The 17,547-nt window shown below is 36.1% G+C and overlaps 2 protein-coding genes across 3 annotated transcripts in view; one reads left to right on the top strand and one right to left on the bottom strand.

The window, feature by feature from the left end:
• LOC113237570 (dedicator of cytokinesis protein 9) overlaps nt 1-17,547 on the bottom strand; it is a 52,672-nt gene that overhangs the window by 13,843 nt on the left and 21,282 nt on the right. For both annotated transcript variants that reach the window (XM_026474134.1, XM_026474142.1), the window contains 8 exons: nt 16,721-16,864; nt 15,730-15,947; nt 15,100-15,336; nt 14,296-14,456; nt 13,930-14,050; nt 13,755-13,850; nt 12,833-12,963; nt 11,300-11,441 (listed from right to left, as the gene is read on the bottom strand). In XM_026474134.1, coding sequence (XP_026329919.1) covers nt 11,300-11,441; nt 12,833-12,963; nt 13,755-13,850; nt 13,930-14,050; nt 14,296-14,456; nt 15,100-15,336; nt 15,730-15,947; nt 16,721-16,864 — 1,250 coding nt within the window. The remainder of the gene's footprint in view (nt 1-11,299; nt 11,442-12,832; nt 12,964-13,754; nt 13,851-13,929; nt 14,051-14,295; nt 14,457-15,099; nt 15,337-15,729; nt 15,948-16,720; nt 16,865-17,547) is intronic.
• On the top strand, nt 585-11,116 carry LOC113237599 (venom acid phosphatase Acph-1-like). The gene is made up of 10 exons (XM_026474175.1): nt 585-988; nt 2,166-2,290; nt 3,268-3,335; nt 4,063-4,170; nt 7,622-7,703; nt 7,890-8,047; nt 8,133-8,315; nt 8,957-9,077; nt 9,645-9,880; nt 10,642-11,116. Coding segments are annotated over exons 1-10 (1,230 nt in total). The 5' UTR covers nt 585-986; the 3' UTR covers nt 10,789-11,116.

Below are 17,547 nucleotides of genomic sequence, written 5' to 3'. Positions count from 1 at the left end.
TTGAGACTTTATTAATTATACACGTTAGACGTGAGGTAAGCCTGTGCTTAAACATACAACATTTCAATCATTCATAACATTGCAAGTGAAAATGAATTTATTTGAATGGAATTGAAAATAAAAATCATTAATCAAAAGTTATACGAATTTTAGAAAATTGTTGTACATTATGACAATAACGCCCATGGTTTAAGTATCTTCTAACATCGTACTATATTGCTCAAATATAAATAATTACACAATGATTAGATAGTAAATTTAAAGAGATTGCGCTATAAGTATTAGAAATAACAAGATGTTACTACCTCATCCTCGTACATTGTTTTAGTTACATGTGTGATATTATTAACAATGTTTGTGTGTAAAGATATAGCGCTATTATGGTAAACCTAACTGGTATTTGTATCCAGTAAGTAGTTTTTCTTTATCTTATAATAAATAGACAATACGTGATACTAAATGATTCTAGATATTAGGTCACACAAGATTTTTAATGGAAATGAGAACATGTAATGAGGTATTGTGTGCATTTGAAATGCATTTACAGTATACAAAACGCGTGCGCAGTCACGTTACCGGTAATACGATCATGATTGAATCTGAAGTTTTCATTCAAAGAGGCAATGACGTAGACAAGGGCGTTACCAGGAGTCGATTCTATACAAATGGCGCAGTGCCGGACGATGCGCGCGAGAGTTGAATAGGTACCGTAGCACAATCGATTGGACAAAGTCAATCATATGAGCGGGCAGGTCGCGGCGACCGTGAATTTAGCCGAGCGTCCCGAGCAAATCAGTGGGACCCTGCCTCGCGCGCTGTCAACTTCCTGCATCGCGTCTTTCCGACCTCTTTAACTCCCGTGTTGCAAAGTGTACTTTGTGATTTCATGACACGATTGTAAGCCCGACGCGTATGCGTCTCCAATGTGACTAAGACGCGACCCAGGATTGTGTCACAATGTAGAGCTGTCGACTCGGCAAAGGAAAATGTAAGTTATATTATTCGACTCGTTTTCGAGGTATTACCGTGCAAACCAATCTTTTTCCAGCAAGATTTGAAAAATAATTCTTTAACACGTTTTATTGGTGTTAGTTTATTTATATTAATGAATTGTGACATTTACTTTACTTTTGGTGTAATGTTAGAGATGAGGAACATGCTCAAATCAATCAATAAATAATTAAATTGATATACATACAGTGTCCGTTAGTACCAATTAAAACGATCAACGATAAATAGTAAGCAAAAAAATATCAATAAAACGTTACGTCATAAAAAAAAAACAGATATATCAGTTATTAACTCAAATTCGCACATGTTTGATTTATGAAAATATGGTATTTACTGTACTCTGAAATTGTGTGTGTGTTGGATAATTTCTGCATGGTTACGTTTAATTATTCATACTTTTTCATCGTATTAACATTCTGCCATTAAAAAAAAATCAATATTTGAAATCTACACTCATAGTTGAACGTACCCTGAAATATTTTTAATGAAAAATCGAAAGTCAAAAATAAAACTTTTTAATTTCATTTTATTGGGCACAATAGCTTCCTAATTAGTAGTTTCCAATATAAAGCTAACTAGTGGCATGACAGTTGTCTACATTTTAAAATAAAGTGACAAGTTCATATCACATATCATAAACAATAACCAGTACTAAGGTCATTTCATTAATTAAGCAAAATAACACAATGTTCGGAATTAGACGGACAACTGATACACTTTTATGAAAGAAGGAGAATAAAATAAAGTGAAGTGTAAGAAGACGTAAACGTAAAAACTGTATTGTAGTACACTATGTATTCGTCTGGAAAAACCCTTGCTCTGTCTATGTGTTAGACTAGTAGATAAGCTATGAATTATAACAACGCTCTAGATATATAGGGCTCAGTACCTAGGCATGTTTTGACACACACAAAACTTGTTACTCTAACTGTTAAGCCTTGACAGGACTGGCATGTTCCATGGGACAAATGTGCTAAAATTATATAAAGATCAAGAACAAAGTAAGCCTTATAATCTATATCTTAACGGTTGAATAATTTTTGATACTGATTACTGTATGTTTTAATTTAATCAGTAATAGATAAATGTAACTCAGCGCTTTATCTTGCTATTTAGAAATGACGATTAGTGTTAATAGTGAAACTGATTGACAGGAAAGAGGGCGGTCGCGAGGAGGAGCCGACCAACGCGGCGGACACCGCGCACGCGGCACCGAGCATGCGGACAGAACACACCTGTTGCTGCCTCGGCGTGTTGGTGGGCGTCTCGCTCATCGCCGGTAAATTATTATGCTATAAGGTTCATTATTTACGAAAGTGAAAAGGAAAGGTTAACCGTCGCCTTAGTGAAAACGCGTTTTCACATAATTTGTTTTTACTGAATTTTGTTGCAGATAAAAATTATAAACTTCTTGCTCAAATATATTATTAAAGTAATATAGTATCTGAAAGAGGTATAATTTAACTAATTAAATTGCTAGCTACAAACATTACTGCGTATACTACATTTTACACCACATTTTTATCTTCGTCCTGAAAAATTACATAGATATCTCTGTAATTTTTCTATGTAATTGTGATATCACAGACGATGTATTCACTCTGAGACGACGATATGTCAAAACAACACATTCTTTTTTATTTTTAATCACACCTTTCTACATTTTAATGGAGAATAGCTTTACAGACAAGAATGGTGCATGTTTACTTCTCGTAAGTTTTAAAGATGCAAACCTTGAATCTTTTCCAGATTACAGAAACGTCGCTGCATTTTGATTGAAGTTTACTACGATCGCCAATAAGCTTTGTAAGAGGGTAGCGATCGAAGTTTAATTTGTTTTTGAAACACTTCTTTGTTCAAGAGCGGAGTGCTGCGTCCTTATCAATTATACGCTAATGTATAATATGGATAAACAATTACGGTTATATTATAAAAAAACGGGTGTGACATGTATTAAACAAAAGGATGTAAAGGTCTAATGGATGGAATGAAAATTAATATTAGCAACACTGGTAGAATTGGAATGAAGGGTTTTTGATAGTTGCGAGTGTCTCCCATCGGAAAAATTACTTATTTTCTAACGTATTGATTTGTTATACCATGAATCATTAATTTATTCCAGCATATTTCTAATTGTATATTGTAATCTTTCTTAAATAAGAGATTTCAAATTGAGATTACCAAACGAATTGACGTTCTTAATTTTTTAATGTCATGTTAGGAGATTCTGTAAGAGTATAAATTATTTTTTTACAGCCCTCGTAGCTGTGATCCTGATGAAGGACACAACAGTCGAAATAACTGTACTTCGGCAGGTTCATGTGGTAAGTTAAGCAAATAATTTGCCAGAGTAAATTAATAAATTAATTTATTTAACTTATATTTAAACCGGTAAATAATCAGCCAGTCCGTAATCCGTTGAAAATTTTATTTGTACTTTAGAAGTATTCTTAATATCGCAAATTCGTTGCCATACTTCGTCTTCGTTTTCCTGTACTTATCCCACTTTTGGTGGGACCGGCATAACATGTATTTTTCTAATACTATTGACATATAGTTTTAAGTCTTTTGAGCCTTCGACTGCGCCGATTGTCACCATTCAATCCAGATATCCAGAAATCAGCAGTGCTGATTTCTGTAGTAGAAATAGGCAGGGTGTTGTTACTTCGACAACCTCCGTGGTCGACGACATCAGTTTTCTTGTTGTCGCCATCTCCGAGGTTCCGGGTTCGAATCCCGGCTGGGTCAAACGTAACTTTTCCATGCTGGTTGCGGTACCGTCGTTAATTCAGATTTCTATAACGTAAGTGCTTTAGTTACTTTCTTTGGGATCACAGCAACGTATGTGATGTTGTCTAATATTTACTTACCTAGGCGGGTACTGTAAACACAGAGAAACTTATCACCAGAAAAAAGTTTATTATAAAAAAAAAAACAAATTTAACGCGTAAGTCTACGTAAACAAGCAAAAAAAAAAATGTTTAATTTGTGCAGAAATGACAATTGTTACTCAATCTACTCAACTCAATTAAGTAATCTTTTCCTTCTCAGTTACTATCGCACGGCGAGCGTACACCCAGTGAACACGAGTTAGCGATGTTGGGGGCTGACCCGCCGGATCACGTGTTCGCGCCCTATGGGGCCGGGGCTATGACCAATGTAAGTTCTCTTTCTCAATATTCTTTAATATAACTTTAATTAGTTGTATTAAAAACATTGTGTGCATGTGTCCATGGCATCCGCGACACAGGATTTCCCTAGTGGCGGGCTACGAGCGTGTGCGTTATTATTATTATTATCAATTCACCAGTCTGTAAAGTATTAATTGAAAAAGTGTGAAATCATTGCAATTCACCAATTTATGAGGTCATTACAGTTTTCGCTTTAACTTCATTCTATAAATTGCAATACTTATTAGGTGTTTTGCAAGATTTCTCGTTCAGAATTAGAATGATGAAGATAAAGTTTTGTGTCGTTCCCATACCAATAAAGGCGGGTTTGATTCATCATCTTCATCTCCTTCTTGTATTGTTGAAGTGTGTCCGACGTTTAGGTTTGGAATCTATCTCATCATTAAAAAGTGCGGATTCTTAATGTACTTGAGCCTTTACAAATGTTGAACTATAATGTTTAAGGAGTCATAAGGAAATAGTCCCATTCAATACAAATAATATCCGTTCGTATAAGTTCTTCCAATGAAATACCGGAAATAAAATTGGTGACTGTATAGTCAATTTATATTGCGAAATTAGTTTGAATAGAGAACATGGGAAAATGACATGATATTTACAATAGGGCCTTTGTACCGTATTTCCTCGATTCATCGAATTAGATCCGGTTAGTTCGTAACTAATCATTTGTACTTTTTTTTGGGAGTTTTTGCTAATAAGAATAGGGGCCGCATTTTATGTCAAACGAGAACCAAAAAAGAGTAGGAAAATAGAAACACAGGTTATCATCAATTATAGGACTAATACGTACATGGTTTACGAGGTCAGGATGTGCGTATAACACAGTAATATGCATTTACATGTGATATTGAACTTGTACCGCATCAGAGGGACGTCAAGACTGATGAGTTTATAACGAAGCGGCTACTTCCCGGTCAGGGGAGGAGTCGCCGAAGGTCGAGAGGTGCTAACAGGAACGGCGGTATTGTCGGTGGCTAATAATGATTTATTGCTCACATGACATGCGGGACGCTGTGTTGTAGAAACGCCTGAGAATGCTTTAGAATGAACTTGGAGTAAAATGCGTCACAAATATGTTTGGTACGGAAGGATGTAATGATAATAATAGTATAAAGGACTCCCTTCAACTCAAAGTGTACGTTGAGATATTTTTGCATTTCTGATGACGTCACATTTATGATCGTTAAAGTGGTATGTCACCGTCCTGTTTTCAACGTTATTGTATTTTTTCTACACCTGTACTTTAACCTTTCAATTATATATCGAGTTCTTAGGTTTTTGGCGATTGTTACACTTTCTACTTTTTTCAAACAGTAAAAAAGTTTTCCGTATTACTTTTTTCAAACAAACCAACGTTTTGGGCCCTATACAGGTCCTAAGCTCAGTCAACCGTGACCATGGGGCCTACATAGGGCTCACTATAAATTTCCGGAACTAGCCACTTACATAAACAATATTTAAAAAGTAATTACGACATTTGAAAATGGAACTCTTTGGCTGTAGAATACAGTTTGTTTCATCTGACTGTCACTTGTTTTTACATTGTGGCGTCATTTTAGAAATTGATTGTCTACATCACCATAGATTTAACTCGTGAAAATTTTCGTAGTATAATTTCCTACGACTTTAAATGTAATTTAACAGCTCAGCGGAGCTTCGCTCGGCCTCAGACTGCTTTTGACGATGAAGCACCATGCAAAACGACTATTTATAGCTGGTTCAAAAATTCATTTGTCTGTCTGGCCGTGTGAGAACTGGCATTATCGTGGTGCAAGATGATACGGCGTTTACGGTTATTATTACGGAGTTTGTCAATAACTTCCGGCAAACAAATGGTCTTGTATCAATCACTATTCACGGTACGACGACTCTCCAAAGCAACAGTAGCCACGTGTCCAGTTTTATTAAAAAAAGAAGCAATCATCCGCTTAGCGGCACTTTGCACGCGCGCGACTTTGGTTTGTTTCGCCTCATCTCGAAAGAGCCATACGCTAGATCGCTACCTGTTACTATGTCCCACACCAAATTTGATGCCCCTTCGTTTAACCTGGTAAGCATGGCATTGCACCAAGAGACGTGATTCGTTTTTTGAGCCTCACTGCCTCAGTCAAAGTGTGTGGGATCCACCGAGAGCACAGCTTTTTCACACCCAAATGTTTGTGTAGTAGTATGGATGTATTTCACTCATGCCTATGCCTAAAGATGCCCGAATCTTATGGTATGTCACATGCCTGTCTGTTTTGATCATACGGCGCACAAAATCGATGTTTTTGTTGTTCACAGCAGTGGACTGGCGACCATCACGAAATTCGTTACTGAGATTCACACGACCGCGTTTGAATTCTGCAAACCAGCTATAAATAGTCGTCTTGCAAGGTGTTTCATCGCCAAAAGCAGTTTGAAGTCGAGCGAAGCTCTGCTGAGCTGTTAAATTTCACTTAAAGTCATAGAAAAAAAATTCACGAGTTAAATCCATGGTGATGTAGACAACCAATTTCTAAAATGACGCCACAATGTAAAAACAAGTGACAGTCAGATGAAACAAACTGTATTCTACTACACCCAAAGAGTTCCACTTTCAAATGTTATAATTACTTTTTTATATATTGTTTATGTAAGTGGCCAATTCCGGAAACTTATAGTGCGCCCTATGAAGGTCCCATGGTCACGGTTGACTGAGCTAGGACCTGTAAAGGGCCCAAAACGTTGATTTGTTTGAAAAAACAAATATATGTTGTTATATATATCACAAAGGCGTTCTTTTCAGTTCTGAACCAAAATTCTATTGTCTATGGTACTCGCTATCGAACTGAAAAAATGACACAATGAGTTTAAAAAAAAGAAAGTCGTACTTTTGCTAAATAAAATATCAAATATGACGCTGATCATACGCTCTACTGCCTCCTGATTGGTTAAAATATAAGCGGTACTTGACCAATCACGAACACTTCTATACTATCTCTTTGGTTTTTGTTTTGTTTCGTTTATTTGGCTTTCGTTTGAGTTTACCGTCCTGGATTATCAACAATAACCGTTAAATAATGGTTGTGTTTCACTATTTTAATTAACTTCTATAAAAAATATTGTATGCAGTCATTATATAATTAGGTCTTAAAATCTCGTACCTATTATGTAGGGCACAAGACTTTGCCGAGTGGCCTACGTAATAACACGGTACTGGTCTACGAAAATACAATACTTGACTTTAAGAACTTTCATTACGCAACGAATGCAGAAAATACTATTTCTGAAATATTAATAAGGTATAAGCAACTCTTATCATTTGCAGTAATGTAACATTAAGATGGCTTACTTCGATTATTGAGAAGTTGAGTTAAATCAAATGTGGTAGTAATGCTTTTCATATTCATTGAATAAAGTGGAAAAGCGACATGCTAAAGTATACATCGTTGTTTCAGGAAGGCAAAGAGCTGGCTTTCGAAATGGGCGTATTACTTAGGAAAAGATATAATGACTTCTTGGGCCTTTATTATCAACCCGGTAAGGATTTAAATAAATTGTCTTTGACGAAAGACTTGTGTGCATTAATAAAGTACACGTGTATGATTTGCATCGTTTGTAGAATTTTATTTGTTACCATTTTTTAAATCTTAAATACGTTTAGGTATAATTGTTTGTTAAACAATTGTAGAATTTCTTTTAAGGATATCAAATTTTTGTTTACAGAGACGAGTGTCGTGATAGCTTCGGATACAAATTTAAGCAAGATGACGGCTCTTTTAATATCAGCGGGGTTGTGGCCGCCGCCTGCGAAGCAAATGTGGAATGACACCGTGGAATGGCAGCCCGTGCCCTACACTTATCCACCAAGGAAAGAAGACTTAGTGAGCATTCTTTATTTACTTATGTCTAACTTTTCCCCAAGTGTACGATTTTAACTCCACTTTTCTATATTTTATTAACTTTTAGCTTTTATATCAAGAGAACTGCCCTCGTTATAATCAGGAGAAGAAAAGAATACTTCGAGCGTTCATAGACGAGGGCCTTTTGTTACCATATAAAGATCTATTTCATAAGATCGCCCAAATGACCAACACGAACTTCAGCACTCCCGAGGAAGCGTTTTATCTTAGCAATCTATTTCTCATACAGGTAAATATTGTATGGTGTTTGCTTAATATTTCATAAAATTAAAATAGAAATAAATTTAAATATAATACCCATTCTTAGATGGATTCCGCAAACAGAAGATCCGACTTTACGCGTTCTTTGTAATGTTGAGTACGGCAGAAAAAGCTTTATTAAACTGCAAATTAGATATTTAGCGGAATATAAAAAAATACTATGATAGATTATATTATCGGAGGAAATGAAAATTGACAAAACAAATTGAATAAATGAATGTTTTGTGCGGCGTTACTCTTAAATAAATAATGTTGAACAACGTGTAACGCAGTAAAAGTGCGGTGTGGTGAGGTAAAACGATGTAGGAACCAGAATAGAAAAGGGAATGTTTCGATTTGTAAAAGACTGATGCGAGTGGATGAGGCGAAAGAAGTGTGTCACGAACGTAGTGAGTAGAGGTTTACGGTTTCTGCCTCGCTTGGCAGCAAAGTTATTTTTTGCGTCTCGTGCCTTAAAAACCCTTGCTACGCTCAGGATTCTATTTTTTTAATCTTAACATCCTTCGCTTGTTCAGGTTTCAATACCAGCAATCGTGTCAAATAACAACTTTGCAGCCTTACGTAACAAATTATTATTATTTACGAGTAAAAAGCGTGACTCGTTTGCAGGACGATATTAGAGTGGCGAACCCAAAGTGGGCAAAACACGTGAAGAGAAAACTGATGGATGTCGCCAGGCTGGAGTTCTCAATGATGTTCCATAACAATTTATTGAAAAAACTTAGTGGAGGTAAGAAAATGGATTTAACATTGTATCCATGAAGTAGAAAAACTAATAAGAATATCTGAAATATTAAATATCCCCTTTTAAACGTAATGGGGGACAAACAGAGCATTCTAGAACTTTATCAATACTCAATTAATATTTACTGATATTATTAATGAATGAAAATTTGAATTTTTAATGAAATTTCACCATTCATTAAAAATTCAAATTAAATCACATTATTTGGGGCTTGTGGTAGCCTAATGGTTTGACCTACCGCCTCCCAAACAGAGGGCCGTGGGTTCGAATCCAGGCTTGCACCCCCGAGTTTTTGGTAATTTATGTGCAAAATTCAATTTGAAATTTACCATGAACTTTTCGGTAAAGGAAAACATCGTGAAGAAACCTGCACACATTTGCAAAGCACGCAAGCACAATTTTGTGTGAAGTTCCCAACACGCATTGTGCTGGCGTAGGAAGTACAGCCCAAATCCTGTGCCCAGCAGTGAGACCTTATATAGTATAGGGTAACTAGTAATTTGGGGCTTACTTTAAATAACATTAATAAATATTTGTAAATTTTAATGCCAGGTGCGCTACTACAACAGATAATACAAGAAGCAATTTCGAACACAATCGACCCGTCAAGTCCGCGGGTGATCGTACGCACAGGTACGCCGGTTTCCGTAGCAGCGTTATTGTCTGCCTGTGTAGAGCCCCCACCGCGCCTACCGGATCCTGGTGTAGCAATATTATTTGAGCTCCATGAAAAGCTTCCGTCTCAGAAAGAACAGAAGATAAATGATGGACAGCGGTTTGGATTAAAGGTAACTAATTACGATCATAGAGTTACGTTATAAGACTTTGAAGAAACTTAAAGACGGGGCTATAAGTGAAAAAAAGAAAAAAAAAAGAAGTCTTATTTAACTGCCTCCGTGGCCGAATGGTTACCATGCCGTACTGCCACGCAGAGGTACCAGGTTCAATTCCCGGGCCGGGAGAAATATTTGTATGGCCTACATTTATTTCTTTCGTGAGTTTTGGTATAATTTGTGATTGTCCATGTGTGTGTTCATGGCACCCGCGACACTGGGTTTCCCTAGTGCGGGGCTATGTTATGTATGTGCGTTATTATTATTATATTTACTTAATTAACTTTAATTATTATATTTCATTTATTGAAATAAAATTTGAAATTTATTTCGCGGTTATGAAAAAAAACGCGAAAAAAACTTCGTCTCTTAGATAATGTTTTCAAGTTCATTAAATTTTTTTACGTCGAATCGTAATGGGGTTTTAGGAAGTTCGTTGTTCAAAATTGTATCTAAAGTCATTTACATGGTGTGCAACTTTACAGTTTAAAAAAGTGACAATTAGTCAATATCAACCTGTGATTAATGCTCTGGCCAAACAGAGGCGGCCGCGTAAGCGTTCCGCGCGTTCCAGAACTCGTACATTACAAAAATTCCCGCGCCCGGAAAGCTTCCGCGGCCGCCTCTGTTGTGGCGTAATTGTAATTTTTTTATTAAATTTAAAAATAAAATTTTAAAAATGGTTTTAAAATATTTACAAAACAACTCAATTTCAGATATACTACTGGGATGACGATTCAGCGGAACCTAAATTAATGGAGGTTCCGGGCTGCGACGCGTTTTGTCCCATGGAGACGTTCAAAGAACTCACAAAGTACACTGTGTCGTATAATTATAAGAAAGACTGTAAATTGGTTCCTTAGACGTAGGGTCGGTGTGATACTTTGATTATACTGAATCGAAAGAACAAGGCTGTGGTTAATTTTGTAAAGAACGGAAGTCTGCGGAAGGAATAAAGTTAACGTATTGTGTATAATGAAGTTTTAATATAAACTATTTATCATGTATGCCACAGCTGGAGCTATATGAATAGTCATAATTATAAACTGTGAACACTCTTTCTTGTAAATTGTATATTACGTCGTTTACACAGCGTTTTAATTTGACAGAACTAAAGTGACACTTTGTATAGCTTTGTGTGGCTAAGTATGCTGTGTATAAATAGTCGTAGGTATTTAGATGAAATATAACGTTACTGTGAAATAAACGGGAATTATTTGACGTTTGAACTTATTATGATTGTTGAATGCTTACTTGTTTGTAGCAGAGCATTTATAAACTACTATTTAGATAGAGTGATATAACTACGGTATATAGCCTTTCATGTAGTCCATTTTTTAGGTACTTATTTGGTACAGTACGGACTTGGCTTACCTTCATCGATTTTGAGACCAGTTTCATCCTTCGGTATATTCATGGATATATCAGCGAACACGTCCACACCCCATGATTGCGATCCGCGTAGTTTCAAGTACTCTGCGATAAGTGCCGCTATGTGAAGTTGGCAGCACATTGCCTGTGAAGAAAAGCTTATAAGGACAAGTACGGCTGAAATTTTCCATTGACAAAATGTATGTAATAAAACATCAACGACGTTAATATATAAGGTTATTTGTAAAATTTGAACATCCTCGTAGAGCTATATTACTAACATCATAAATAACAACGTTTGTTAATTTAATAAAACCAAAATGAAACTTTTAAGTGTTTGTTGCACTATCTGACATTTTTAGGTCTGTATTTGGTAGTCAGGTAAAACTTAACCTAAATACATGAATCTTATTAAATAACCTTTTATTTACATATATGTGCTAGATTATTGCAAACAGTGAAATGGTTGTATGTTTGTATGTAACTTTAATTAAGGTTAGTAGATAGCTAGTAGTTAGTAATTAAGTAATTAAAATTTATAGATGTAGTTGTTTATGAGTTGTTGTCCGCGAGGTTGCTAGTATTTTACAAATAATTACGGTTATCGTTGCTTTATCACTGATTGAAAACATTCGCAGTGCTATTACAATAGTGTAATTGAGAAAAATCGATTTGAAAATTAAACAAAAAATACCGAATGAAACCAATATATATATATATATATATATATAGTTTGTAAATGGATAATTAAGAATTATGTGCAAAAATACAAAGAATCACATTATTCGCATTGAGATCCATAAAGTTTTTTTTTTAATGTTCAAATAGTGTATTCTCAATTCCACAATTTTGTGTTACAACACTGTTGTAATAGCAGTGCCATGTGTGAAATACATACTTTACATTATTTTTATGACTGTAAGTGACGAGATGAACAAGTCGTGCGCTTGATGGTAAACAACACGCCTGTCCATAACAGTTACAGTGCCACTTAGAGTTTTAATCGCAAAGATCTGAGGGGCACTATCACTGCGCCCGTCACCCTGAGACATAAGTTAAAAAGTCCCATGTGCCTGTAATTTCACCATTGAGCCAACGTGTTAGATTATGTCTTTATATCTTCCCTTTCGTACGAAATCCGTGCCTAACAGTGGATCGTCATCATTATCATCGTCAAACTCGTTTTAGTTTTGGTCGAGTCATCGCCGCGGAAGCTCATAATTAAGGACCATGTTAGTATACTAATTTGAAATAATTATGTCGAGCAAAACGTGAGTTCTCTGTTTGCTGATTTAATCGTCAACGTTGAAGGATCCGTCATTCTGGCCCAGTGAGGTCTCCCACGTTTTCCAAAAGATAAACTTTCTTCGACGTACGAGTTTCATCACGATATTTATCTTCACCGCCAGCGAAAGGTACTGCTACTAAATATTCAAAAACATGTACATGCCGTCACAGGGATTCGAACTGATGACCTCTCGATTGAGAAGTAACTGGGCTACTTTTTATACCGTGGTTCATGTGTTGCTCCAATACCTCATCATGATCGCCCTGCCGCGCGTTGTGTTCAGCTAACGTTGCGAGCCACGCGTGTCTCAGACGCGGTGTGGCGCGACATGACGCTGCCAACGCGTGCTGTAACTCTGCCAGGTGCACGCTGCCTGCACCTATTACATTGAATATTTAAAGTACTATGTATCAATAGCAATAACACATTAAGTGTCTTTGGGGTACCTCAAATGGCTTTGATTGATTCCGGATAATAATGAAAGTGTTGAATCACTTTGGAAAAATATAAAGTATAATTGAGGATATACACTGGTTACTATAAGGTGTGAAAACACGATTCTTAAAAATTTTCACGATAGAAAAAAAACACAAACTCACTCCGAAAATTTAAAAGAAAACCGCTGTATTCAATAGGTATTTTACATATACCAATACCAATGATCTCAACTGAACTAAGTAGATCACGTATACTTATACCTTATACCTTTCTGAAATAATTGTAATTTCGTTTGTAAAAAAAAATCTGAAATAAACTCAGTGTCCCTGCCGCTCGATCCAAGCAAAATGAATCGTATTTGTACGGGAAAAAATTTAATTCCAGCGGAGGTAGTATAAGACTCTTAACATATTTTTTTATGCCTGCTAGACAAACCCTGCGTCTCAGGTGCCATGGACACACATAGACAATCACAAAGTACAACCAAACTCACGGGAGAAATTAATGTAGGCCATACAAACATTTCTCACGGCACGGGAATCGAACCCGGGACCTCTGCGTGGCAGACCAGCATGGTAACCGTTAGTCCAGGGAGGCGGTTTGGCTTTGTAATAGTTTTATCGCATATTACTGCGATCCATTTGTGATTTCCTTAGTTACTATTTTTTTATAAGTGTATTGTAAATGGCGATCCTTAGAAGAGGACTTAGTGTTAAATAACTGAATGTATACCTGCTCCACCATAGCCTCCGACTCCAGCTAGCCGAGCTCTCGCGCCGACTACTGTGCGTACGCGTCGCATCAGTTCAGCTACCTCGCTTGATAATCCTGTTCAGAAAAAAAATTAAGATATTGTTACGCAGAAAACGCTCAACTCCAGCCGTTGTAGGTAAGTTTTCCAACGTACCTGTTCCTTTCATAGCTTTATCTCCAGTGGCGAAGCAGTTGATGACGGACAAAGATTCTTGAAATCGTTTGCAGTTTAACGCCGTAGACTTGTCTAGCAACTTTGATACTGCTATGATAACCTGTAAGAAATTTGTTAGTTGGCAACAAAAAACTGATACAAATTTGTATGTCGTTAACACTTTTTAATTCACAAATTACGTCTACGTATCTCAATTGGTCTCTAAATTGGTGAAAAATGATGTGTCTAAATTGGCCTTTACCAGTAGGTAAAGGTCAATTTACACATATATTCATTCCAATCAGTTCAATGTTACACTGAACGCGCACTATTGAAGCTATAATATTAGTTAATAAGAACACGTGCCTGTAAATGTACCCTGGTTAGATTACCACCAGAGCCGTGTTGGAAGTTAGCCCTCATGAGTAAATATAAGGCGGCAGCGGCCTCTCGTCGAAGCCAAGCGGCGCGCGCCTCGCATAGCTTAACCACGGCGGTCACTACTCCTGCGCATACCGTGCTACCACCTGGCGAAAAAATATATAAGGTGGAGGCACCAGTGGCCGACAAGCACCACTGTTCGACGTCTTTTTTGAAATTAATTTTATAAGATTTAGTACTATTTTTTGTCATTGTAACATTATTCTTATTGGTAAGTGTTAATTACTGGATTGTTCATTATTGGGACTGTTGATTACTGGTAAGTTAATTCGTGGATTTTTGGTGTTCGCTGGGGATTTAGAGAAATTCTAGTTTAGGTTTTTTTTCGTAAAAATTATAATAGCTTTTTTATTGAACATACTACAACAATAATCTTTCTTGAGGATTATATCTGTCAAGTAAACTAATCATAATTGATATATTATGTTTAAAAACAAAAAGTTATTTCAAATTGAAACACACACTTCCTTTAAAATGTCCATCATTTCTGCCACTGCCTATGTTTTTCTTTTAAATGTCAATCATAAGCAATATTTTCTGCTAAAAATCCTCTTAGAATTCTATGAACTCTAAATTTTAGATCTATTTAAGATGGAATTGAAGCTGCAAATAAAGCATCTGTGACCAGTATCTTTCTAATCATGAGAAAAAAAGAAAATCAAAGAAATAAGAAATTCAAAAAATTATGAATATATTCCCTAAAAGATTGTCAGTTGAAATTAAACCTGCCTTCAAACAGTGTTTCCGAGAACTGATTGATGTAAGCCCTGAGTGCGGCAAACAAATGTTTGTACAAGTTCTCGCTCTGTGGATACTGAAGCAGCTTTAAGTATGGCTTCGCAGCGACGCCGTCCGCAGCGCCTATGTGCTTCATGAATAGACACGCGCGGTCTATGATTGTAAGGCCAACCTCGGTAGCTAAACAGCCAGCTGACAGTACCGAGTGTTCTGCTATTGCTTCTAGTTCTGGAATCAAGTTGTTCCGTACGTACGTACGATATTATATCGATTACACTTTGTAAAAAAAAAACTTAAACGTGTAAGGGTTCTTTTGTCGAAGTTTCGTTTCAGCGTCAGGCAAAGACCAGAAGGGTAGTGTTACTGCGCCCGCCATCGGCACCCTGAATAAGGTCGACTACAGTCGTAGTTCTATCAGCACCCTTACCGTTTAAAACTAGAACGCAGTAATGCTCACAATACTACTTAGCAATAGTATTTCCCTGGACGAACTTTTTCACTATAATACTTTCGTCATAATTGAATTTTTAGCCTATACTTTTAGATCGTGTGTGTAAGTGTTGCCAGTTCAAGATAATATAAGTGGTTATTTTGTGTTGGTATTCAAAATAATCGACTTACCAGAAGTGACTGTATTAGTGACAAGGTTCTCCCTGTTTACAGTGTTATTCTTCTCTACAATTATAGGAGGTTCTTTAGAAAAGTCAGGAGGGCTCATTCTGGCGGGTAGTGTTCGTGCTTTCATAGGCTTCGGCTTGCTGTTGCAGTCCGGTGTCGATGTTTTAAGTTCAGAGAGAATTTTCTTTCTACCTTGGTATTGGAATTGTTCAGCGCATATTCTGAAATTCATCAGAAATTTTAAGTAAATTTAAGACGCTATACAGCGTGTTCGTTTTTAGCTGGGACTGTTTTGGGAAACCGAAACCATAGGAGACAAGGGAAACTGTCTTAGGAACCGTTAAGACCTTTTTGTAAAAACAATTTTGACATAATAAATTTTTGGTAAAGTACGAGTTGCCCATACAAGTGAATAATATTAACATTTTTTTTAATGCTGATCGGCACAGTCAAATTACAAAATAATTTTAAAAAATTAAAAAAAAGTTTAAAAAAAAAGCAAAAAAGAAACAACTCACGCTTCATCAACAAATTCACTACATCAAATTGGTTTTAACACAAAATATCTAATGGTTTCTCAAACAGTGATTTCCATGCGAGAATAGCGCGAGTCTTTATGTCGCTCTCGCTCAAGTCGCGCCTTATTGTGCTAGCCCTACTGTATTCCCTATAGTTTCGAATTTCCCTAAACTGTATCAGTTCAAATAATCACAATGTACTTATATGTATAATTTCAAGTTTATTGCTAAGAAATACGCTTAAAAAGAATTAATTTTCAATTGGTGACCAGACAGGTATTATTGATACAGTTGTTTAATGAGCACACTCACAGAAAATAATACCGAGTTACATGCAGGGGTTGTTATAGGCGCAAAATTAAAATAGAAATGCTTGTTCATGTGAGTACATTGAGTATTAAAAGATTTCATTCAAATGTTGGTTGTTCTAGTTTTGGTAAATAACGTACATCGACAGTCTTACGTAGAGTACTTACTCCAAGACGTTAAAGAATGATTGTTGTTGCGCCTGCGAATGCGTCTTCCACCACTCGACTAATCGTTCCTCGTCTAAATACTTCAAAACAAACAAGAAACATAGAAGCACGTCCCGCACCTCTTCCGCGGACATCACACCGAATCTGGACATATACAACACGAGTTCAAGCTTTACTCACCAATATTAAAAGTTGCAAATACAATAAAGTATTAAAGAACAATAGCGAAATTATTGTTAAAATAATTATTGGGCATTTTCAAACGTCATAATTACAAGTTTGAATAAAATAAACTTATTTAAATATAAACATATTTAAATGAAACTTAAATGAGTGCTTAATTAGTATGTAAACGGAATGATATCTACAACCCAGTCAGTTTCTCAGTTTCTTAATGTTGAGCGACATCTAAAAGCCAAAAAGTGATTTTCAATATATACGTAAAGATTACCCACATTAAGTTAGTTTGCGTAATATCAAATATTGAACTGATTCGGCCGATTTGCAATAAGAGATGATATAAAGTATATAACAAAAAATAGTAGATAATTCCTTCTCCAAATATGCCATGCGAGAAAATGATAAAACTGATAAAAATGTTCCCGATATCAGGGATAGATGACATGTTTCACAAAAAAATAATTGGTGCCCGAGAGTTACCAGGGCATGGTATGTATTAACTTAGTTTTTTTTTTGTTATGGCTTAACTTAATGTCTTTTGATCATACCTTATTAGAAATATTTTCCTCTGAATTTTCATCACGTCACAAACCCACGGCACCATTCAGCTTCTATTAACTCAGTTTAAGGTTTCTGTACTTTATTTT

This window comes from Hyposmocoma kahamanoa, unplaced genomic scaffold (assembly GCF_003589595.1).
Source record: "Hyposmocoma kahamanoa isolate Upper Pololo Valley unplaced genomic scaffold, ASM358959v1 102, whole genome shotgun sequence".
Classification (NCBI taxonomy): Eukaryota; Metazoa; Arthropoda; class Insecta; order Lepidoptera; family Cosmopterigidae; genus Hyposmocoma; species Hyposmocoma kahamanoa.
Note: the sequence above shows the minus strand (reverse complement) of the source record. Positions and strands in the feature narration are given on the sequence as shown.